Here is a 26,258-nt window from a genome sequence, read left to right as displayed (position 1 = left end):
ATGTTCATTTGAGAGGGCAGACGGGACCTTCGTTTAACATCACTTTCCAAGACAGCAACGTGACAGTATTACAATCCCTTGGCACTGCATCAAAGTGTCAACCTACATTGCAAGTTCAAATTTGTTAGTAGGATTTGCCCGCAAGCTATTAATTCTGTGGTGGGAATGTAACCACTGATTCACAACTGATGCAATTAATCTATTCTTTCTTCATTCTATCTTACCTTCATGTGATATTCCAGATCTACCTCATTCATGTCTTTTATTAGTGCCTGAATATTTTTTATAAACACCGTGACTCAGAAAATTGTTTTGCTCTGCATCTTTTCAACTGTTTTCTCATCGCTGCTACAGATTGCTGAGCAGCACTTTGCACAATAATCCAAATGGGTCTGACAGCTTTAGCAATTTTCATAGACTTGTTAAACTCTGCTGTTGTTGGGGATGGTTAGAATCATCTAGAAAAAGAGAATGTTAGAAGTGTGCCCAGTGATTTCAACAGATGCTTCATTTGTAGTGTCTGTGCATGGGAATTCTTCATAATTACTGATCACCTCCAAAGTTCCTAAAGCCTCTTTACAACGTACAAGTCAACTGTGTAATGAAATACTTTAAACTTGACTGTACTGATGCAAATCCAACTACTTTTGAGAAGTTTGGGAGCATCTTGGGCAAAGCAGGCCAATTGTTTGCCATAGGTAAACATACATCAGTGGCATACCGGGACAACACTGTGCTGTTGGAGAGGAAGGTCCAGGATTGAGATCCAAAGCTAATGAAGGACTGCCAATGTATTTCCAAAGCAGAATGATGTGTGACTTAGTAGGAGTTTTGAACAAAGAGTCAAGGAGTTTTGTTGGCTGCTTAAAGCAACTACGGAGTATTCCATTCCAGATTACAAAAATGCTTCACATAGAATCATAGAATTATAGAACAGTACAGCACAATACAGGCCCTTCACCCCACAATGTTGTGCCAACCTTTAAACCTCGCCTAAGACTATCTAACCCCTTCCTCCCACATATCCCTCTATTTTAAATTCCTCCATATGCTTATCTAGCAATCTCTTGAATTTGACCAATGTACCTGCCTCCACCACCACCCCAGGCAGCACATTCCATGCCCCAACCACTCTCTGGGTAAAAAAAACCTCCCTCTGATATCTCCCTTGAACTTCCCACACATTACTTTAAAGTCATGCCCTCTTGTATTGAGCACTGGTGCCCTGGGAAAGAGGCGCTGGCTGTCTATCTATTCCTCTTAATATTTTGTATACCTCTATCGTGTCTCCTCCCATCCTCCTTCTCTCCAAGAAGCCCTAGCTCCCTTAGTCTCTCCTCATAATGCATACTCTCTAATCCAGGCAGCATCCTGGTAAATCTCTTCTGCACCCTTTCCAATGCTTCCACATCCTTCCTATAATGAGGCGACCAGAACTGGACACAATACTCTTAAGTGTGGTCTAACCAGAGTTTTGTAGAGCTGCACCATTATCTCGTGGCTCTTAAACTTGATCCCACGACTTACGAAAGCTAAAATCCCATAAGCTTTCTTAACTACCCTATCCACGTGTGAGGCAACTCTCAGTGATCTGTGGATATGAACCCCCAGATCCCTCTGCTCCTCCACACTACCCAGAATCCTGCCATTAACCTTGTACTCCGCCTTGGAGTTTGTCCTTCCAAAGTGTACCACCTCACACTTCTCCGGATTGAACTCCACCTGCCACTTCTCAGCCCAGCTCTGCATCCTAGCAATGTCCCTTTGCAATTTTCGACAGTCCTCCACACTATGCGCAATACCAATATCCTTTGTGTCATCTGCAAACATGCAAACCCACCCTTCCACCCCCTCATCCAAGTCATTAATAAAAATCACGAAAAGTAGAGGTCCCAGAACTGATCCTTGTGGGACACCACTAGTCACAGCCCTCGTGGGACACCACTAGTCACAGCCCTCCAATCTGAATGCACTCCCTCCACCACAATCCTCTGCTTTCTACAGGCAAGCCAATTCTGAATCCACACGGCCAAGCCTCCCTGGATCTCATGCCCTCTGCCCTTCTGAAGAAGCCTACCAATAGGTTGACAAGATTCCACTTTGACAAGTGGAACTTTGTCAAATGCCTTACTAAAATCCATGTAGACCACATCTACTGCACTACCCTCATTAATCTGCCTGGTCACCTCCTCAAAGAACCCTAACGGGCTTGTGAGACATGATCTGCCCTTCACAAAGCCATGCTGACTGTCCCTGATCAGACCATGATTCTCTAAATGCCCATAGATCCCATCTCTAAGAATCCTTTCCACAGCTTGCCCACCACAGACCACATGATTGGGGAAGTATGGGATTTCCACCAACATTTCACCAATGACGTGTTTATTCCCCCTGTGGAGCTAGTAGATAAGATTCCAATCCAGTGAATACTAGGCTCCTTTCAACTTCACATTCATCAAGTAAAATATCTATTGGCACTGAATCCTTGCCCAGACTTATCTGTATTGATTGGTTTGATATTACTATTCTCATTGTCCTTTCTATGTCATTTGGCCATTGTTCAATTTTGGAATTTTCTCAACTCACTTGTTTTGGACAAATGCTTAACTTTAATATGTGCCTGAGCCAGCCTGATGAAAGTACCTGGTTATGATTTGTGCCTCTGCATTAGATCTGGGTGTCACATGGTGGTTCCAGACAATATTCTCTCTCAAGCAATATCAGTCACTATTTTTTATTACTGTGTGTAAACCCCTATGCGTAAATTAGCCGTTGTATTTCCTCCATTACATTAGCAACTAAACCTCAGAAGTATTCATCGACTATAAACTGTTCTGGGATATCCCAAGGTCATGAAAAAAGCAATATAAATGCATTTTTTTTGTTCTCTCTTTGACTGTTCTAAATTGAGTATTTAACCTTGTTAACTGAAAATTAATACCCTGTGGAAATTTTTGTCCTTTTGCACAGCTGCAGCTTTATTTTCTTCCTTGTCCATTCCTTCCATTAATTTTCTCATCTTGCCTCAAGGAATTGACTCCTCATTCATGTGAAACAAAATCACAGATAACTATAACTAAAAAGTCAAATTCTGTTTTATGAGGTGATCTTGGAAGATGGTCAAGCACCATTTACTTGTGTTGGATTTCATTTTGAGATTCTATCCACCTTTCCATGCAGATTGCAAGTTATTGACCCTTGGTAACTGACTACAGGTTTCTGTCTCCTGTTATGCCTCATTTAAGTGACAATTCGTCAGGCATTGAAACAGAACATTGAATGTCAGCAAAGCCCCAAGTCCTATGTTCACTCAAAGTGCAGAGACATAGAATGTCAGCAGAATACATTTTGAAATAGAAATGCTGACTGATTTATAAGTCCTATATAATCTTCCAAAGTTCTCTCCATATGTGGAAACCATTCCTTTAGATTGAAAAATTGTACATGTCACTCTGCAGTTGAAGAAAAGTTCCCTGAGTTCTCTCTGAAAGAGTGTAACATCCCCACTCAGTCTTGGCCTATGACTGCTCAAAATGGAGAAGAACCATTCCAATGGCCTTTAGAATTTTCAGTTCCTTCACTGAGAGCAGTTGCCAAGCATAAGTGATGGAAGGAGCACATCACATCCGAAACTATCCTCCTGCCCACCTCTTCATGTGCCTCCTTTCTCATTGGCGTCATCAGCTACTGAGGACTTTTTTCATTGGTGCATAGGAGAATGAAGGTTGTGCTCATATATTAGATCGTGAGGAGCATAGATAGGGTGAAAGCACAAAGTCTTTTTCCCAGGGTTGGGGAATAAGAACTAGAGGGTACAGGTTTAAGGTGAGAGGGGAGAGATTTAATAGGAACCTGAGGGGCAATGTTTTCACCCAGAGGATGGTCAGGATATGGAATGAGCTGCCAGAGGAAGTGGTTGAGGCAGGTGCATTAACACCATTTAAAAGGCACTTGGACAGGTACATGGATAGGAAATACTTAGAGGGATATGGGCAAATGGGACTACCTTAGATGGGCAAATTGGTTGCCATGGACTGGTTGGGCCGAAGGGCCTGTTTCCGTGCTGCATAAAACTCTATGACCTCAGGACACCATAAATGAAGTGGAAGTACGTCATCCTTGATCCCAAGGGATCGTCTAAGAAGAGAAGAAAAAAAGTTAGAGATGGATAACCAAGGAATTAAAGAGTGGCTAGCCAAGTAGCTGCTGCAGAGAAATTATAAAAAATCTATAATTTAGACAGTATAACTGAATACCTTGAAAAGTTTCTGATGGTTAGAGGGCCAGTGTTTATAAAGGGTAGATTGTACTTGTTGAATTTGATTGATTTTTTTTTGAAGGGGTGACATAAGTGGTGGACAGAGACAGAAGTGCTATTTATTTGGATTTTCTCAAGGCATTTGATTACGTCACCTTTGAACCTTTTAGCAAAAGTTTAAGCTCATACAATTATTGGCCTGGTCAGGAAATAATATGAGCCAGAGAGCAAGGATGATGGATATGTTCTCTAATTGGCATAACGTGACTTGTTCTGCAGGCATCTGAGAAGGACCTCAACTACTCACTGTATTAGCTTATAACTTCAGTGATAGGATAGAAAGCTGCACATCCAATTTAGTCAATGACAGGAAGATAAGTTAGCAGTGTGGGTGGAAGTATAAAATTACAAGACATAATCAGTAGTTTAAAAAAAATTGCCCAAAATTGTGGCATTCAATGTATTGACCCTTGGTAACTGACTACAGGTTTCTATCTCCTGTTGTGCTTCATTTAAGTGATAATCGGTCAGGCATTGAAACAGGACATTGAATGTCAGCAAAGCCAAGCCCTATGTTCATTCAAAGTGCAGACATCTGCAAAGTCAGCAGAATATGTTTTAAAACAGTAATGCTTACTGATTTATAAGTCATAAATATTCATCCAAAGTTCTTTCCATATGTGAAAACCACTCCTTTAGATTTAATTTCTTATTCCTTTTCCTTATTGGAATTCAATGTTGGCAGGTATAAGGATGGTGAGGGATAGATTAATTGCTCAGGAAGTCATGTGATCTTGCTCATCTTTGCTTTGTACTATGACAGGGAGAGGACCCTGGAAAATATGGACAAGGAATTGGGAGGAATCATCATATTCAACACTGTGGAGAGGAGGAGGAAGTTTGGATATAGGGTAGTTTTCAGAAGGATGTGGATTTTGGAGGTTCTTTACAGTAGAGTGGTGAGAAAAGTTGAATTGAGGAAGTGAGAGAGAGGAACAAGAAACATGCACAGTTACAGTTAACGTGGGTTCTGCAAGCTGATCTTGGGTGGACAGGAATGTAGTGGAAATAAGATCATGGAACGAGAAGATGGGATTCATGACCAAGATGGTCACAGGGAAAGCATGAAGGCAAATTGGAGAGAAACTAGAGAAAGATGCAAATCAAGGCTAGGGCAGGGGGCAATGTCAGATGAGATTTGTCTCCCCTTGGGAAGGGAGCAAACCAATAGAGGAAGTGGATTAAATGATGTCAATATTAGTGACAAAGACATGCATGATCTCCTTACACTTGTTGGAAGTAGGGGTGGTGGAAATAATGGAAAGTGGTTGAAAGAGATCATTTTTGGTTGATGCAAGAAACTGGGAGGATGCATTTGGGCGGCAGGGAGGCAACAGGTGCTGGTAGGATCACCTGAGCCTTGAAAGATAATTCTTGAATACTGAGCACTTTGGTAGTCAGGATCACTGACTGATGTTGTTTTGTCAAACCAGATCTGGATGTGAATTGCTGAACAAGCTGTTTGCCAAATCTGTTCAAATGAGGATCCATCAGAAAGGCCCCTCACCATCCGGAACATGCCCTCTTCTTGTTACTACCATCAGGGAGGAGGTACAGGAGCCTGAAGACCCACACTCAACATCTCAGAAACAGCTTCTTCCCCTCGGCCATCAGATTTCTGAATGTTCCATGAACCCATGAATGCTACTTTGTTATTCCTTGTCTGTAAGGAGTTTGTACATTCTCCCTGTATCTGCGTGGGTTTCCTCTGGGTGCTCCGGTTTCCTCCCACATTGCAAAGGCGTACGGGTTAGGAAATTGTGGGCGTGCTATGTTGGCGCCGGAAGCGTGGCAACACTTGCGGGCTGCCCCCAGAACACTATGCAAAAAAATGTATTTCACTGTGTGTTTTGATGTACATGTGACTAATAAAGGTATCTTATCTTATCTTATCTACCTTTGTAATTAATAGTAATTTTATGTCTTTGCACTGTACTGCTGCCACAAAACAACACATTTCACTTCATATAAGTCAATGATAATAAATCTGATTCTGATCTGCATCACTTGGATTTAAGAGCATCAAGGTGAAATCCTATATCAGCTAAAGTGAACAGTATGAGAGAAACTAGTGTTAATAAACAAAAGTTCAGTTAAGTAGTAGGTACTATGGTAAGCACTGGTTCAGGTTGATGTCTTTCTTTGCAAAGCTCGCTGCATCAAGAAAATATTGAAACGGAATTTGTGATAAACAGGAGTCATAAGGGCCGAGTGACTCTGATCTTCTGGCTGCCCTCCACTCTGACATTTCTTACTGTCACCTCCTGCAGTGTTACTAGGCCCAACACAAGCTTGAGGAACAACATCTCATCTTCTGTCTGGGCAAAATGCAAGCCTTCAGGACTGAATATTGAATTCTCTAACTTGAGGTGACTCACTCTTTCTGTCTGTATCGTAACTGGTCATTAGTGCCTGCCATTATTCTGGCTCAATTTTTCTTTTTCTAATCATATAGTCCAGCCTGCTGGGCAAGTCTCACAATGTTACCATTAGCAATACATGACAAAGAAGAAGAAGCATAATCTGACTCTAGCTGCAACCTAACTACCACATTTACTCATTTGGTCTCATGCTATCAGTTATATTCCTTTTGTTCTACACATTCCTACTCTGCTGCCAAAAACAAACTTGTTTTGTTTCAGTTCAGATGAAGGTCTTGGACTTGAAACATTGACTGTTTCTCACTCCAGAGATGCTGCCTGGCCTGCCGAGAATTTTCAGCATTTTCTGTTTTTATTTCAGATTTCCAGCATCCACAGATTTTTTGATTTTCTGTCAGAAGAACTAATGGTCCTGCTCCTTTTCATGGGATTCAGGTAATCAGATGAGCCACGTCATGTCATTTGCTTCTCCTCAGCTTTAATATCTTATCGAAACAGCGACATTATCTTTGATGGAAACGTCCTCAGGGATGACGATCACCTTCCCTGGATTAAAAGGAAAAATCAGCTCCAATAGGGGAAACAAATTTGGGGAAAAAGGTGGGGTGAGGAGAGGTTTATGTTCATTGTGTTTTATGCTGTGCCTTGTCTGAGAGCACTATTCAACAATGGGAAGGGGGCAGGGGGAATCAGAGCAAGGCAGACAAAAAAAAACCAAGCCTTGAGAGCAGCAAGCTGACACATAGGGCACTGCTGCCCAATATGTTGCGACTAAGCTACAGGGCAGACACTGGTAATGGACGGGCTCCCACAGGCGGAAGCAGCAAGCGCGCACCACCGCCAGCGCGCCCCCGCCTTGCGCACGCGCGGCCTCCGCCTCCTGCAGTGCGCCTGCGCGCTGCACCGGACGCCCGGGCGGGATAATGGCGGCTGGTTGACGGGTGGGATTTGTTTTTTATTCCCTCCCCCCACCTTCCGTCTGGTGCGTTTGTTTCTTTCCAGCTTGTCGAGAGATCAGAATACACGTTAAAGGAGTGTGAGGAAGGGTCGTGCGGCGGAGTATGGTCTGAACGAGGAGTGGGGCACCGGTCTTTGTTCTACCTTGAAGTGACAGAAACAGCCCGGGAGCCCGCCCGCACCTTTTTTCTTGTTGTTTCGCCTTTCGCCCGTCCGCGCCCCGCTCCGCTCCGCACCCCTCACCTCATGGCCGGTCTGCGGGTGATAATGAACGGCGTGAGGGAGAAACTGGAGGCGGTTTTGAACGTGGCCCTGCGGGTGCCCAGCATCATGGTGCTGGAGATGCTGTACCGCTGGGACGTGAGCTCCTTCTTCCAGCAGATCCAGGCCCGCAACAACAACAACCTGCTCTTCCAGTACAAGTACCTGGCGCTCAACCTCCACTATGTCGGTAAGTGCAAACCGCAGGGGTGTCGCCACTTCCGTGCATTGCAAGTTTTAACATCCCTTCCTCATCCAGTAAGATTTTAAACGGGATGCAGGCATTGCACATTTGCTGCCCTCTGCATTGTGACATTTCAGTGACCCTGAACTTCAGAGCCACGTCTATCCTCACACCCCTCACTATCTTGGTCCTGAGATGCTCATGAAAGAGATTGCCTGAATACAGTTTCAACTTGTGCTCTTCCATACGTAGTTAACTCTGACCTGGTACTTGATATGACAAAATAAAAGCTGCTGAGGAATGTCTTAAGATTCCTTTTCCTCAGAGCCATCCAAGCAGTATAAATTAAGCAACAAACAATCTGTTGGATGAACTCGACGGGTCGAGCAGCTTCTATGAGGAGGGGGAGAGAAATTGTCGACGTTTTGTTCTGGCCGACATCCTGCGTCAGGACTTATGTCTCCGGTACAAATTAAGTGTTATCTCAGAAATCGAGACACGAGGGACTGCAGATGTTGGAATCTGGAGCAACACACAAAAAGCTGGAGGAACCATGTCCACTCTATCTTTCAGTCCAGATGAAGGGCCTCGACCCGAAACGTTGACTGTCCATTTCCCTCCATAGATGCTGCCTGACTTGCTGAGTTCCTCAAGCATTTTGAGTGTGATCATAAAAATGTCTGTTTTGTTTTGCTTGATCATTTTGTATTTGTAAAGTGCAACTTTTAAACTGCAAAGACTTGTGCAATTGTAGATTTTAATGTTTTATGACGTGCATTTGGAAGTAAGATTTTAAGGTGTATTAGAAATGGATAAAGTGTTGGTGGTTCTGGAGCAGATTAGTAAAAGGGGCAAGCTAATGTGTTGAATCAGGTATAAAATATCCTTGCTAGAAATCTAAACAGATCACGGATACAGCATGATATAGGTCAGCATAGATCAGCTGCAGATGTGGGCAGAGAAATGGTAGATGGAGTTTAACCTGGATAAATGTGAGGTGTTGCACCTTGGTAGGATTAATGTCAAGAGGCAGTACACCGTAAACGGCAAGACCCTTAACAGTTTTGAAGAGCAGACAGACCTTGGGGTGCAAGTCCATGACTCATTGAAAGTGGCTACACAGGTAGATAGGGTGGTTAAGGCGGTTTATGGAATGCTTGCATTTATTAATTGGGGTATTGAGTATAGGAGTCGAGAAGTTATGATGCATCTCTATAGAACTCTGGTTAGGCTGCATTTAGAGTATTGCGTGCAGTTCTGGTCACCTCACTATAGGAAGGATGTTAAGGCTTTAGGGAGGGTGCAGAGGAGGTTTACAAGGATGCTGCCTGGATTAGAGGGCATGTGCTATCAGGAGAGGCTGGACAAACTTGGGCTCTTTTCTCTGGAGCGGCAGAGGCTGAGGGGTGATCTGTTGGAAGTGTATAAAATTGAGGGGCATAGATAGGCTGGATAAGCAATATCTCTTTCCCATTATTGAATGATCCAATACCAGAGGGCATACATTTAAGGTGAGGGGGTTGGTTCAGAACAGATGTCAGGGGTACATTTTTTTACTGAGAGTGTGGTTGATGCCTGGAATGCATTGCCTGATAGGGTGGTGGAGGCAAATTCATTGGGGGCTTTTAAGAGGGGCTTGGATGGGCACATGAATGAGAGGGAAATGGAGGGATATGGACATTCTGTTGGTAAGATGGAGTAGCTATGTCGGCGCAACATTGTGGGCCGAAGGGCCTGTTCTGTGCTGTTCTGTTCTATTAATCTAGTAACCACTTCAATTGTACAAGTTGGAAAAACCACAGATTAAGTTTTCATGCTGTGATCAGTAATATTCAATAGTTTCTTTCACTTATGGTTGAATCTTAAATGGAAATATCTGTCACTGATGAAAGACACTATGATGCTGGAGGAACTCAGCAGGCTAGGCGGCATCCATAGAGAAAAGCAGGCAGTCAACATTTCGGGTCAGGACCCTTCTTCAGGACTGAAGATAGGGAAAGGGGAAGCCCAATATAAAGGGGGGAAAAGCAGAGCAGTGATAGGTGGACAAAAGAGGGGAGGCACTGAAGTATGATCAGGTTTAGATCAAGTTTGTCAAACAAAGTGATAAAATGCATAGTTGTGGGAAAGATCAAGCAGTTATAAAGAAAGAAGGGAGTGCATAAACAGAAAAAATTTGTGGGGAGGAGTTTCAGTTGGATGAAAGTTTGACACAACTGAAGAGGGAAAGTAATTGTTTCCTTGCATAACAGGAGCAAAGTATCGAGGGAATACGTTATTCTCAATAGACAAAGTTAAAGTATGTGGAGTCCTGGAGGGACAAAAGTGAAGGATGTGCACTGTAAACTTGCAGCATTGGCAGACAAGAAGACAAAGCATGCCAGTCCATTGAGTGTGCTGAGTTTTGGGCTCACTAAAAAAATGAACTGCATGCTTTTGAGCCTCTGAGAGGGAGAAACAGCTTCATGTTTCCACTCCTGAGCATTAATTTGGGCTTTGGGCACAGACCGGGTTGCAGTTGTTTGCATGATAGGGTACCTTGGTGAGATTTGTTTCCTAACAGCTATTTGAGCAAGGGGTCAGAGAGTTCCTTGTGCCTCTTGGAACCTTAATTCCAGTAAGTGGTCAAAGGGTTCAAGTGAGAAAAAAGCTGAAAAGGTAGGTGAACATCCTTTTTTTTCTTGGGAGCTATTTCTACTACTTTTGCCCCCTTGATGTGTTTATTTTTAGGTTTGTCATCAATTGACAGTAAACTAGCAGGAGACGAAAACATAGTGAAAAAGCCTTCATATTGAATGAAAGAGGAAGGGATCAGCAAAAGTGAGCATAGATCCCTTCAGGGCAGCGATAGGGGAGATTATAACAGAGAATAACAAAATGGCCGAGGCAAGAACCAGTGACTTTGTGATTGTTGCAATAAAAGTACTTTCTAAAGATTGTGATGACCAAGGGTTTAATGAGCATGAGGAAGCTGGTCTAAAATATTTAAAAGAAAGTGAAACTAAAAGATAACAAATCCTCTGGGCATGATGGTTGATACCTGAGGGTTTTTAAAGGAAGTGCCAAAATACTTAGTAGATTGATTAAAAATGCCACTGACAAATTAGAAGGCAAGCAACCTCACAACCATTACAGAAAGGAAGTACCATGAACCATTTTGTTAGACATGAGTAGAAGGGGGAAATGCTGAAAGTAACAAGTTACTTTTGAGAACCAACACAAGGCCAATGTTTAATAACTGGCATGATTTTTTTTGATGTAACTTCAAGAGCAGAAAAAGATGGATGAATGGATGTAATTTGGATTTTCAAAAAGCATTGGTAAGATGTAATTAAAGAAAATTGGTGTACATGATTGGGAGAGTAATATATCTGGGGATTGTTGGTTCATGGGTAGGAAACGGAAAGAATAAAGTTAATTTATTATTGGTCAAAATCAATGACAGTAAAATTGATTTAGTGTAAAGTATTGATGGTTCTTCATGATCCAAAGTGAGGAGGGCAGGTAAGGATGCACTGAGGTAACAGGTTAAATGGTTGTGAACAGGGCAGATGAAATATAATGAGGGTTAATGACGATATCTAATTGGTAGGAAAATGTTTATTTGAAGGTGAGAGTGAAAAATGTTGACATTCAGAGGTGTTGAGGTGCCATTAATAGATTCGCGCACTATTGCACTGAGGAATCCATTTATCCTGGGTGCCTCTCTTCAGCAACCACTTTTATGCCAGATGTACCTGGAGAACGTATATCTGGTGTCCACCAGTGCAGTTTTGACTTTGCTGTTCCAGTTAAAAGGGAAGGCTTGTTGGGTTAGCATTTTAATTTTTGATTTTTATTCCATACAACATTTCTCCTCTTAAATGGGTAATTTAAAAAACACATGGATTTACTGCAGGGAAATGCTGCACTGGCCTTTATTTCAAAGGAATTGGAATACAAGAGTGTGGAAGTCTTATGTTAGATACATAGATTGAAATTAAATTACGCCAGATGCTGAAGCAATCGGGAGGCTGGCCCTTGCTCCCAGCATCCATTAAGCAAACCTGTCCACCCTCTGACAAGAAATGTTCCAGATGATAACCTGGAAAGCATGAGCCACTTTGCACATCATGTAATTCTGATTCTTTTTCAATTAGATGTTGCTAACTTGCTGAATATTTTCAGCAGTTTTTTTTTAGGTAATACAGAGCCTTGAAAAGACTACATATGGAATACTGTGTACAGTTCATATCTCCTGAAAGAAGAATCTATTTGCTTTGGAAGGAATGAGTGGATGTTCATTTCGGGAATGAGGCGATTGTCTAGTGAAGAAAGATTAAGTTTTAAAGAATGTGGGTGTCCTCTACTTGATCCATATAGAATTCAAAAAATGCTTGATGCTGGGAGTTTGTTTACCCAAGTTGGGAAATTTGAATCAGGGCTGATAGCCAATTTGGAATTGAAATGAGTTAAATTTATTCACTTCAATTCTGTGGAAATCTATCCCAGAAGCCAGTGGCAGCTTGACTGGGATTAGGAGAGACAGAGTTCATGTCTTGAGTTTGATCTTTTTTGTGAATTTTTCTGATGAAAAGTTGGACTGCACAGACTAAGCAGTTCTGGTATTGTCTGTTGTGAATTCCCTCAGCATTGAAGTTCTTTTGGAAATGGCTATGTAAATTGAGCTGTTAAGTTATTAAAGTTGTGTTCAGGGACTATGATTAAATTTAACTCCAGTCATTTACTGCATCTGTCATCTTGCACACCATTTATGTAAATAAAAGAATTTGGGAGATCCACGTTAGCAAATGCAACATGTTCTGGTAATTGCAGTGCCAACAGCAATTGGACAAACAAGAAGAATGTTTAATTTTTTGCAAGCTGGGCAATGCTTACACAGATTAGTTTACAATCCATATAATTTCAGGGTATTTCTCTTAAAAGTGGTTTTATTATAATATGCCAGCATTTCATTTATTTGTTGTGGTTTTCTATGATAGTGGAAGCTCTACATTGAATTCACATCTTGACTCGCTGTAAATTAGTACAGGGAAAGGCATTTTGAAGCCTTCACATGAAGTGGATAAATATTGTTCAGACTTGCACATCTCCTTGTCACTGTAGTTCAATTGTTATCGTTCTCCTTGTAAGTTATGGAAGTAGAGAGTAGTTTAAGTGCTGCTGTCTGGAGTACTCAGTGATAGAGATTGTAAAAGTATGCCAATGAGTTTTTTGTAACTCTTGTTTGTACGCATGGTAGTGAGTCAGCATGATTTTGCTCAGAGCAAAAAGTTGCAAATGCTGAAAATCAAAAATAAAAACAAAAAATGCTCAAAAGGTTGACCTTTCACTTAAGGAAAGGTCTTCAGCTTGAAACTTGGTCTCTTGTTCTCTCTCTGTGTATGGTCCTAGACCTGATGAGTATTTCCAGAATATTTTTATTTCTTATTTCATTTTTTCTTTTATTTGATTGATATTTTTCATTTGTGTATAAAAAAAAATTTGCATTGCTATCTTTCGGCAAAATCAATTTTTAAGCAAAATGATTACTCCGAACACCCTGATTATTTGGCAGTGTATGAACTTCATATTTTAAATTACTTCGTCTTGTCAAAAATCACCTCTGCGTTATTTCCGGTTAATGCATGAACAAGGAGCAAAGCAAGTGGATGATATAACAAGAGGCTGTTACAATTCCCAACGTGACTTCTGCATCTATGTTCAGCCAGAGCAGCATGCTGTGGAACAGTTCATTAACTGTGGTGTTGTAGCAGCTCTTGAAACCCAGGTTTTGATCCTGCTCCTGGGTGCTGTCTGTTTGGAGTTTGTATGTTCTGTTGTTTGCTCCAGTTTCCTCCCACAAACCAAAAACCTACTGGGAGGTTACTTTAGTATTGTAAATTACCTTACAGTGTATGTACTGGGAAATAGAATCAAAGGAGAATTAGTGGGCATGTGAGAGAAAAGTTTCTTTCTTTTTCAATCTTTTTATTAGTTTTCAAATTAATACAGATTAATATATAACATCAACGTTTGTACATGTAATACAGAGATCGGAAGAACAATCATGGCATGGATAATCTTAAAAAACAATGAAGTATATAAAAAATCTGTAGATCCAATGATCTCTAGTGAATGAATAGAATATAAAAGAAAAGAAAGAAGATTTATTATAAAATATAAAAAAAGAAAAAAAATCCCCAAAACAATAAGAAAATTTATAAACAGTATATCAAACCAAACTAAGCTAAAGAAAAAAAATTTCAAAAAAAAACAAACAGAAAAAAAACTGGACTAAAATTTCTCAGTAGAAACAGAGCAATATTATGTCGTCAACTCCATTCCTGTAAGTTGAAAGGTTATTACAAGGGGATCTATATCATGTGAAAATATTGAATAAATGGACTCCAAACTTGCTCAAATTTAAGCGAAGGATCAACAGTACCACTCCTAATTTTTTCCAAGTTTAAACGTGATATAGTTTGAGAGAACCATTGAAAAGTAGTAGGGGGTATTGGATCCTTCCATTGAAGCAAAATGGATCATTTGGCCATTAAGGTAACAAAGGCAATCATACAGTTAGCGGAGGCAGATAAATGGCCAGACTTGGTAATCCAAAAATTGCAGTGATAGGATGAGGTTGTAAATCAATCTTCAATACATTTGAAATAATGTTAAAAAATATCTTTGCAATATTTTTCCGAAAGAGGACAGGACCAAAATGTGTGTCAAAGAAGCCACATTCGATTTACATCTGTCACATACAGGATTTATATGTTGATAAAAATGAGCTAGCTTATCTTTTGACATATGGGTCCTGTGAACTACCTTAAACTGTATCAAAGAATGTCTGGCACACATTGAAGATGTATTAACTAAATGAAGAATTTTCTTCCAAGTCTCTGTAGGTATAGATGTCTGGAGTTCTGAGAGAAAAGTTGTGAAGCTCCAGGAAATGAGAGAACAATGGAATTTCTCTGTTAGGAGCCAGTATAAACCTAATGGGCTGAATGGTCTCCTGTGTTGTAATGGTTAAGTTATTTGAAGTGATTATTGTGAGGAGGCCATCCACATGATGGGCTCATTTGAAACATATCATGAAAGTTTATTCTCTCAAATCTGATAAATTGAAAAAGTCATTTCAAAAACTGGCAAACTAAATCTCAGATCCCACAACACTGAGTGCATTCTCTTTGAAATATTGCACTCCAGTCAGTATACTTTAAAATGTGATTTTTTAAAAATCTTAACTCACAAGTTCAATTTGCTTCATTCACACTCTATAATCAACACACTGCCCATCTGTTGTTCTCAACAGATACCACCGCACTCCATAACTACTTTTAAGTGCTCATCACAGTTCAGTGGGCATGATAACTGTCCAACATTGTGGTTTACTAGAATTTTAGTTGCAGTTCACTGACTTTTAGAAATGGACTTCAGGGTGATTTTTTTTGTTGTTTTGGTTTTGTACTGTATTTAAATAATTAGAATGAGACAGGCACATCTGTCAGTAGATAAACTCCTCTTTGTTTAATAAGTATGTGGCTTGCTGTTGAATCACTTGCATATTAGGAAAATGAACATCAAAAGTGCTTAACTGACTCAAATGCTTTGATAGGACTAAAAGGCATATTACGTGTTGTGATGGAGAATTACTTTTCATTTGTTTCTTTGTCTTTTTTTTGAACTTTGCATCTTATGCTTCTCTTTACATTTTGTACCTTTTCTGCTTTGTTCCTTTCCCCTTTGGCTACCTTCCTCCATGACCTCCCCACCCCCTCCCTTATTTTCCCTCTTCCCAGTTCTTCAGTATTTTTCACTCTACTTTTCTTTCAACCTTACCCCCTCACTTTCTACCTAGATTCCTTCTGTCCCTCTCCCTCCCTCTTCTAATTAGCCCAACCCCCCCCCCCCCCCCCCCACAAAGCCCCTCATCACTTCATGGACCCTTCTGTTCCCCTCTCAGTCATGGCATCTCCCCCAGCCATCTATTTGCAGCCTTGATTTTCTACCCTCCTTTGAACTGTGTCCCCTGCCCACCTATCTCATCTTTGCAACTCCCCTTCACCCTCCAAACTCTCTGCACCCTCCAAACAGCTGCACCCTCAACGTGCCATCCCTCCCCAATCCCATAGCCCCATCCAAATTACTTGCCCACCTTATTCTTCAAGTAAGATTTTGTCCATGTGGCCGTAATCTTGCAGTTGGTTATAAATTTGTTGAAGATGGAGTACTTATCTCTTGAAGTAGCAATGGTGGACAAGGTAACTGCAGATGGGATTTCCCTGAGCTATTGAGTAAGCAAGAGGGAAAAGGGACAGATAGGTTTTTGACTGAAAGCGTTTGTGCCAGGTACAGTTTAAGATGATGCACCTTGTCAAGGGGTTCCAAGTGGAATATTTGTGGTTGGTTGAGTAAAGAAAATGCTAAGGCATTAAACAATTTTTGACTTCAGTGCGGAAGACTAAACGTCCTTGGGATATGAGGGAACTGAAGGTCAAATGAGAGTGAAAAATTTAAAGTAATATTGAATTTGCTGTTGAGAGGAATATGCTACCTTAAGGAAATAGCAGAAGCCATCTCTGAATGTTTTGAAGTGCAGTGTGCATCAACTTGGGAGGATTTAACAATCAAAGCTGTGTTAAGTTGTGTTTTCTGGTTGATTGAAAAGTGGTGACATTGATTTTGGATTTGACTCTACTTGGGGGGAAGACAGCATTAAAGGTGAGGAAGTTAAGATCGCAGGACAGTTTGTGAATTGTTGATGGCAGGGAAATGTGTCATTTAGGCGATGAAACCTATTTTGGTGTCATAACCACCAATTATAATCAGGAGGTTTCTCATTATTTGTAGACAGATATGGTAAGTTGCTGGCTTTCATTAATTGTGTTAATACGGGTGTAGGTGTAGAATCTCCTTGGTGTATTCCAGAATATGTTCTGGGGCTCGTGCTGAAAAGTGTACATGATAGGGTTTAGGTTGTATTCTTGGCTGAACTCAAATTGCAGTTGCTTAAGTGACGAATGCTCACGTGGATAGAATGAAATTCATACACGTGCAGAAATACTATGAACAAAGTAACTGAGCACGGCTGATACAAAATTGAACACATTCCATGCCCTCTTATGTTTGAACAGGCAGCTACTAGGCTTCATCTTGTATCATTAATGTAGAATATCACAAAGCATTGTCAGAGCAAATTTGAGCCAGCCAATTAAAGTCTGGTCATGTCCTCAAAAAAAAAATTATTAGATTTGTCTAATATTATTTCATTTCCATGAAGTTGTGTTGTTTTTGCCTAATCATATTATTAATTTTTAAATTTTATGTTACCATATCTTCATTACTTGGTGCCAGCATTTACCTGAAAATCTAAGTTAACTCTTCCATGATTTTCTCTTAAATTTATTTCTTGAATGGCAGTGGTATGTGTGTGTGTACACACCATTCTGGAATCTAGATATTGATGAAAGATTATCATTATGCACCACTTGCTCAGTGACTGTTCCTCTCGGAGCCTTTGGATGTAAGCTGTCACGTCCATGGAAGTCATAGGATTTGAAACCCCTTGAACTTCTCCAGTATTTTCTCTTAAAAATAATTGCTTCAAATTATTCACTCTCGTTTGACCTTTGGCTTCCTTGTATTCCTACTGTGTTTCTTGCCTATTTTAGTGAAGACATATAACTTGTAGTGCTGCATCAACATTTTGTTTATTGCCATAATTTCTCCTGTCATTGTCTCTGGGAGGAAAAACACAAGATGCTGGAAGGACTCAGCAGGTCGGGCAGCATATATGGAGGAAGATGGACAGTGAAACCTTCTTCCAGATGAAGGGTCTCAACCCAAAATGTTGACTGCCATTTCTCTCTGTAGATTTTGCCTGACCCTCAAGTCCCTCTAGCATCTTGTGTGTTGCTCCAGATTCCAGCATCCCCAGTTTCTTGTGTCTCTGGGAGAACCCTCATTTATTTAACTTTTTTGCACGATAACAGAAGCTCTGCATTTTTTAATATTTCTTGTTAGCCATGGTTTTGGAGGTACTTCTGTATTCTATGTTTGTAAATTTGTTGTTGCTTCCTTAGAATCTACCAAATCCTTAAACCTACTACTGTATGGCAATGTTCCAAGCCTCCTCTGGTCTAATGCTGTTGATAACTATGCGGTTAGCCACAGGTGGATTTCGTCATTTGCCCTCTTTTGATTTTACTTTTCAATGGAATGTACTTTTGAACATTAAGAAGTATTTCTTTAAATATTTTTGTTTACTGGCAAACCTTATCTAAATTCACTGTCTGCCTATGTTACAGCTAGATCCAAATGAGGTCATGGAGGGATTTAAAGAGGAGATTGAAAATTTTAATTTAAGTCATTGCCTGACTGAAAGTGAACGTAGATCAATGTACAAGGGAGGTGAATTGGATGATGCAAGTAAAGGTGTAGACAACACAATTGTTATTGATAATGGATATAAATTGGGAAGCTGGTTAGGAGAGCATTTGAAAATCAATATTAGAAATAACCTCAGCGGCAGGGAGAGAGGCATAGGTCAATTATATGGAGATGGAGTAATTGGCTTTGGTATTGGTTTATTATTGTCACTTGCACCGAGGTTTAGTGAAAAACTTGTCTTGCATACCAATCGTACAGGTCAATTCATTACACAGTGCAGTTACATTGAGTTAGTACAGAGTCCTTTGATGTAGTACAGGTAAAAACAATAACAGCACAGAGTCAAGTGTCACAGCTACAGAGAAAGTGCCCTGCAATAAGGTGCAAGGTCACAACAAGGTAGATCATGAGGTCATAGTCCATCTCATTGTATAAGGGAACCATTCAATAGTCTTATCACAGTGGATAGAAGATGTCCTTAAGTCTGGTGGTATGTGCCCTCAGGCTCCTGTATCTTCTACCCTATGGGAGAGGAGAGAAGAGAGAATGTCCGGGGTGAGTGGGGTCTTTGATTATGCTGGCTGCTACAGAGTCCAAGGAGGGGAGGCTGGTGTCCGTGATGCGCTGGGCTGTGTCCACAACTCTCTGCAGTTTCTTGTGGTCCTGGGCAGAGCAGTTGCTGTACCAAGCCGCGATACATCCAAATAGGACGCTTTCTATGGTGCATCGGTTAAAAATTGGTGAGAGTCAAAGGGGACAAACCAAATTTCTTTAGCCTTCTGAGGAGGTAGAGGTGCTGGTGAGCTTTCTTGGCCATGATATCTACATGATTTGACCAGGACAGGCTGTTGGTGACGTTCGCTCCCAGGAACTTGAAGCTCTCAACCCTCTCGACCTCAGCATCATTGATGTAGACAGGTGCCTGTACACCGCCCCCTTTCCTGAAGTCAATGACCAGCTCTTTAGTTTTGTTGACATTGAGGGAAAGGTTGTTGTCATGACACCATTCCACTAAGCTCTCTATCTCCTTCCTGTACTCCCACTCATCGGTGTTTGAGATACAGCCTACAACGGTGGTATCTTCTGCAAACTTGTAGATGGAGTTGGAGCAGAATCTGGCCACACAGTCCTGAGTATATAGGGAGTAGAGTAGAGGGCTGAGGACGCAGTCTTGTGGGGCACCAGTGTTTAGAATAATCATGCTGGAGGTATTGCTGCCTATCCTCACTGATTGCGATCTGTTGGTTAGAAAGTCAAGGATCCAATTACAGAGGGAGGTGTTGAGTCCTAGGTCTCGGAGTTTGGTGACAAGCTTGCTTGGGATTATTGTATTGAAGGCAGAGCTGTAGTCAATAAACAATAGTCTAACGTGTGTGTCTTTACTGCCCAGATGCTCCAGAGCTGCGTGTAGGGCCACGGAGATGGCATCCGCTGTAGACCTGTTTCAGTGATAGGCGAATTGCAGTAGGTCAAGATTGTCTGGGAGGCTGGAGTTGATGCGTGCCATGACCAACCTCTGAAAGCACTTCATGATGGTAGATGTCAGAGCCACTGGTCGGTAGTCATTGCTTTTCTTCGGTACCGGAATGAAAGTGGTCTTCTTAAAACAGGTGGAACCTGAGATTGAAGCAGGAGAGGTTAAATCTGTCTGCAAATACTTCTGCCAGCTGATCAGCACAAGATCTGAGCACACGTTCAGGGACACCATCTGCGCCAGGTGCTTTCCTCGCGTTCACTCTCTGGAAGACTGATCTTGCATCCTCAACTGTGATCACAGGTTCAGCTGCATTGGAGGCTGTCAGGGTGGGTGGTGCCAATCCACTTCCCTTCTGTTCAAGATGCACATAGAATGCGTTAAATTCACCAGGAAGGGATTCGCTGTTGTTAACTATGCAGCCCGTCTTCGTCTTTTAGCCTGTTATGGCATGTAAGCCCTGCCGTGACTGACGGCTGGTCAGGGATTATATTGAGCCAGTATTGCCTCTTGGCATCCCTGATAGCTTTCCAAAGGTCATACCTCGATTTCTTGTACAGATCAGGATCACCAGATTTGTGTGCAGCAGTCTTCGCCTTCAGTAGGGAGTGGTTCTCCCAGGTCCCGGGTTTCCTGTTCGGGAACACCCGCATTGTCGTCTTTGGTACTCAGTCCTCCACACACTTACTGATAAAGTCTGTGTTGTGTACCAGCAACAAAAGAAACACACTGAGTCATGTATAAGTGTTAGAAACTATTTTATTAATAACTACTTATGATAATGAAAAAAAAAAGTAAAAATGTTAGATGTTGAACATTAACCCCAAAAACTAAACTCGAAGTGTGTGTGTGTGGCAAATTCCCAAACTCCAAGTCCAGGAATAGTTCTCAAAGTTCAGTTCAGCAAGCCGTAAGGTGAAATGTGAGCAAAGGCTTTTGCAAAACCACCGTTGACTGAAGGGAAAATGTAGAGAGAGAATAGAGAGAAATTACGAAATCCAAATGTTCCACGATGGAACCCATGACACCTTCGTCACTGATGATCTCCATTGCTTTGTTCCAAAGTATCTACCACCCCAAAAGGCATTTGAGATGTGGCCGTCTACACAAACACCTGTTTCCCACTACAGGTTAACGACAAAGTGGACTCCACTGGATTATTCCAAGAATCCATACGTGGATTGTAGTGACAGACACTATCATTGTTTTTCATCCATCGATACAGAGACCAGCAGGCAGTGTCTCTCTTCTCCTCTCTCTCCTTCCTGACTCTGACTGAACCAAAACGTCAGCACGTCGTTATCTCCTGTTGTTGTCTTAATAACGCCACACACACACGCACACACAACTGTACTATGTCTTAAAGGGACATTGACCAAATAGTAACCTAATCTGTAACATCTGTGATGGTGGTGGCATACTCATCAAGGCTGGCAGCTGAGTCTTTGAACATGGGTCAGTCCACTGTCTCAAAGCAGTCACGTAGGAGCTCATCTGCTTCCTCAGACCAGCACTGCATGACTCTCTGTACTGGATCCTCCTGTTTCAGTTTCTGTTTGTATGCAGGGAGAAGGAGCGCAGCCTGGTGGTTTGATTTCCCAAAGTGAGGATGAGGGGTGGCTCGGAAGGCATCTTTGGTTGTATAGCAGTGGTCAAGGGTGTTGGTGCCCCTGGTGGAGCAGGAGATGTGCTGATAGTATTTTGGTAACACACTTTTGAGGTTGGCCTGATTGAAGTCACCTGCGACGATGGAAGAGGGCCTCGGTATCCTGTCTCAAGGTTGCTGACCATGGAGTATAGCTCATTGAGTGCAGGCTTCATGTCAGTCTGTAGTGGGATGTAGACTGCCATCAGGATAGCTGACGTGAACTCGCTTGGCAGATAGAATGGTCGACACTTCACCACTAGATATTCCAGGCTGGGTGAGCAGGAGCTCGCTAGGACCGTCACGTCCGAGCACCATAAGTTATGGATTAAGAAGCAGACCCCTCGTGGTTGCAAGCACATGCTTGGATCAGATACTTTAAAGGCTGTTTCAGGCTCATCCAGTTGTCCATAAGAGGCATGGAGTCTGTGGCTTGGCAGTGGACTTTGTGGGGGAGAACAGAGGCCATGTCAATTGTCTTCCCAATAGGTAAATGAAATGTCTGCTTAGCAACTCCTGGATGCTTGACAAGAAGTGCAACAAATTGCAGTGGTAGTGAGGTACGACTGGGTACTGTGAACATTTGGGGGGGAATCTGACATTTTTGCACAATGTTGAAGGGAAATGGATGAGAATTGGTTGAGGTGCCTAAGGATGAGTCCTTGGGGAACTCCTGAAGTAATGATGTGGTAAACAGGAAGGGAAGTCATTGCAGTTGGTTCACTGTACATGAATGCATGAAATATTGCTATCTATTTGGATGATGCAAAAGCATTCAGAGTCGAAATAAAAAGATTTAAAACAGAGTCTCTGCAGTGGAGACTGCTGACATGTTAATAATTGTGCACAAAATAAAATAGTGTGGACAAAATAAATTTCTAAATATCGCAGTTTTATTTCTGACCCATTGAAGTTGGCCAAGAAGCTCTTAAATGCACCTCTCAGAAGATTAACAGGTCTTTTTGATCTGTGATTTTGACCAGTCTGTATTCAGTTATTTGGTTGATGGTTGTAAAAGTCTTGGATTAAACATTTGTGGAATATTGCCTACTGTGTCCAGTCCATCTCAAAAGCAAAACTTCATGTTTTTTTATTATTACTATTTTGCAAAATTCAGCAATTTTCTGGACGTGCACAAACTGAAATTTATGGCTTTAGAAAACGTAGAAAACCTACAGCACAATTCAAGCCCTTCAGCCCACAAAACTGTGCCACACATGTCCCTACCTTAGAAATTACTAGGCTTACCCATAACCCTCTATTTTTCTCAGCTCCATGTACCAATCCAAAAGTCTCTTAAAAGACCCTATCGTATCCGCCTCCACCACCGTTGCCAGTAGCCCATTTCACACATTCACCATTCTCTGAGTAAAAAAACTTACCACTGACATCTCCTCTATACCTACTCCCCAGCGCCTTAAAACTATGTCCTCTTGTGGCAACCATTTCAGCCCTGGGGAAAAGCCTGACTATCTACCCGATCAATGCCTCTCATCATCTTATATACTTCTATCAGGTCGCCTCTCATCCTCCGTCGCTCCAAGGAGAAAAAGCCAAGCTCCCTCAACTTGCTTTCATAAGGCATGCTCTGCATTCCAGACAGCATCCTTGTAAATCTCCTCTGCACCCTTTCTATGGCTTCCACATCCTTCCTGTAGTGAGGTGACCAGAACTAAGCGCAGTACTCCAAGTGGGGTCTGACCAGGGACCTATATAGCTGCAACAATACCTCTCGGCTCCTAAATTCAATTCCCCGATTGATGAAGGACAATACACCATATGCCGCCTTAACCACAGAGTCAACCTGTGCAGCTGCTTTGAGCGTCCTATGGACTCGGACCCCAAGATCCCTCTGATCCTCCACACTGCCAAGAGTCCTACCATTAATACTATACTTTCTTGGATATGCATCTGAAGCAGCACATTTGTCATATAAATTGGGAACGTGAGTAAGCCATCTGGCCCTCAAGCCAGATCAGCCACTTGTTAGAGCAGTCCTGACCTTTTCCTGTGAGGTCAACTCTTGCATCTACTTGAATTATCCTTTCACCACTTTGCTTATCAAAAATCTGTACACCTTTGCTTTAAAAATATTCAAAGACTCTGCTTCTGCTTGTAAGGAGAAGTGTTCCATCAGTTCATTATCCTGGGAGAGAAAACATTTTGCCCCCTCACTGTTTTAAATGGGCAGCAGATTTGTTTTTAAAAAGGTGATCACTAGTTCTAGATTCTTGCTGAAGAGGTAATAGCCTTTCTGCATTCATCATGTTGAGCTTCTCTCAGGATTTTGTTTGTTTTAATAACATTCATTCTTGATCTTATCAGTCATAAGCCTAGACTGTCCAACCTTAATTCGTAACAAAAACAGCCTATATTCCAGATATTAATCTGGTTAACCTTTTCTGAAATGCTTCCAAAGCACTTGCATAAATAAGGAGATCAATACCATACATACTACTCCAGATGTGGACTTGTCAATGCCCTGTATAATGTACCATAAATTCCCTACTTTTGTGTTCCATTTTCTTTGCAACAGACAAAAACAATCTTAGATTTCTTAACCACAGTACTGGCAGACTAGCCTTTTGTGAATAGCATACTTGGACACCCAGATTCCTTCACATCAGAGCTCTGTAATCTTATCATTTAGATTGTATGTAGTATTTTACTACAAAAATGGACGATTTTATATTTTCCCACAAAATACTTCATTTGTCTGATCCTTAACCACTCATTTAATCTGTCTCTATCTCTTTGTAGCCTCCTTATGTCCTCTTAATGATTATGTTTGTGTCATCAGGATGTTTAACAATGATGGAGACACAAGAGACTGCAGATGCTGGAATTTCAGATGAAGGGTCTTGACCTGAAATGTCGACTGTCCATTTCCTTCTATAGGTAGTGCCTGACACACTGAGTTCCTACAGCTTTTTGTTTGTTGCTGAACGAACTGACCTTTTTTTTGGTGCTGTCATCCTCATCATTTATAAAATTTGTTTAAAAAAAACTATTTGCGGGCCCCAGCACTAATCTGTGGCACACCGCATGGTACAGCTTGCCAACCAGAAGGCAGCCTATTTATGCTTACTCTGTAATTCCTGTTAGCCTTCTTTTATTTTCCTCAATAACCTTTGGGACACTTTGCTTTCTTGAAATAAAAGTGTAATACATTCATGAGGTCCCTGTTATCCACAGCAAGTTTCTTCTTCAAAGAACCCCACGCAATACATGTGTACAGCATGAATTCCCTGTCGAGGCCAAGAAAGCTCACCGGCTCCACTTCCTTGGGCGGCGAAAGAAATTTGGCATATCCACCTTGACACTCACCAGCTTTTATCGATGCACCATAGAAAGCATCCTATCTGGATGCATCACAGTTTGGTCTGGCAACTGCTCTGCCTGGGACCTCAAGAAACTGCAGAGAGTTGCGGACACAGCTCAGCACATCACAGAAACCAGCCTCCCCTCTATGGATTCTGGCTATATTTCTCGCTGCCTTGGTAAAACAGCCAGCATAATCAAAGACCCCACCCACCCTGGACATTCTCTTTTCTCTCCTCTTCCATTGGGTAGAAGATACAAAAGCCTGAAAGCGGGTATCACCAGGCTCAAGGACAGCTTCTATCCTGCTGTTATAAGACTATTGAATGGTTCCCTAGTACGATAAAATGGACTCTTGACCTCATAATCTACCTCGTTATGATCTTGCACCTTATTGTCTACCTGCACTGCATTTTCTCTGCAGCTTTACTCTGCATTCTATATTGTTTTACCTTGTACTGCCTCAGTGCACTGTGTAATGAATTGATCTGTATGAATGGTATGCAAGACAAGTTTTTCACTGTACCTTGGTACAAGTGACAATAATATTCCAATTCCAAATATCCTTATTGATTTGATTACCTTGAATGTTTGAATACAAGTCCCTTGCTGGTCTTCAATACTGGCTTTGAATGTTTTATTTGTTATTGATAGTAAGCTAGCTACCTGCAGTCTATTGCTTTCTGCCCCTCCTCACCCCCCCCCCCCTTTTTTTTAATAAGGCATTACTTTTGCTCCTTTTCATTTGAATGGATCTTCTCTGAAGAAAAGGGAATTTTGGAAAATTAAAACCCATGGATCAACTAACTCACTAGTCACTTTGAAGACTCTTGGGTGAAGTCCATCAGGATCTAGAAACCTGACAATCCAAAGCTCCAATTATTGCTTGGAAGCAACACGCTGTTGATTGTAATTTTCCTGTGTTCCTCCCTTTCAATTCTAAATTGGTCTTTATCAGATACAGCTTTCATCCAAATAAGTTGAGAATCATAAAATTGTTATGGCACAGAAGAAAACCATTTAACCTTTGAGACTGAACTGATTCTTTTTAGGGCAGTCCCATTTCTTGGCTTTTTCCCTGTAACCTTTCAAATGATTTGCCCTAAGGTACCTATCGAGTTTTCTTCTGCAATTCTGATAGACTTCTTTTCCACTGCCCTTATAGGCAGTGAGCTCTAGATCATAACCATTCTGTAAAAAGACATTTTCCTTCACGACCCAAATTGTAGATTTTACCCATTACTTCAATCATGTTTCCCAGACAACCATCTGAAGAACAGCAGAGCTAGTGTCACAACTAAATTTTGTCCTGTTTCATTCTGATGTTGAATTTAAGAAAG

General features: G+C 41.5%; 1 protein-coding gene across 1 annotated transcript in view; it reads left to right on the top strand.

Annotated features, from left to right (window-relative positions):
- The first annotated feature begins 7,581 nt into the window (after window positions 1–7,581).
- rnf145a (ring finger protein 145a) overlaps window positions 7,582–26,258 on the top strand; it is an 89,636-nt gene continuing 70,959 nt past the window's right edge. The window contains exon 1 of the mRNA XM_052014554.1: window positions 7,582–8,107. Within this exon, the coding sequence (XP_051870514.1) occupies window positions 7,903–8,107 (205 nt within the window). The 5' untranslated portion in view covers window positions 7,582–7,902. The remainder of the gene's footprint in view (window positions 8,108–26,258) is intronic.

This window comes from Pristis pectinata, chromosome 4, assembly GCF_009764475.1.
Source record: "Pristis pectinata isolate sPriPec2 chromosome 4, sPriPec2.1.pri, whole genome shotgun sequence".
NCBI lineage: Eukaryota > Metazoa > Chordata > Chondrichthyes > Rhinopristiformes > Pristidae > Pristis > Pristis pectinata.
This window is presented reverse-complemented; position numbering and strand designations above follow the sequence as displayed.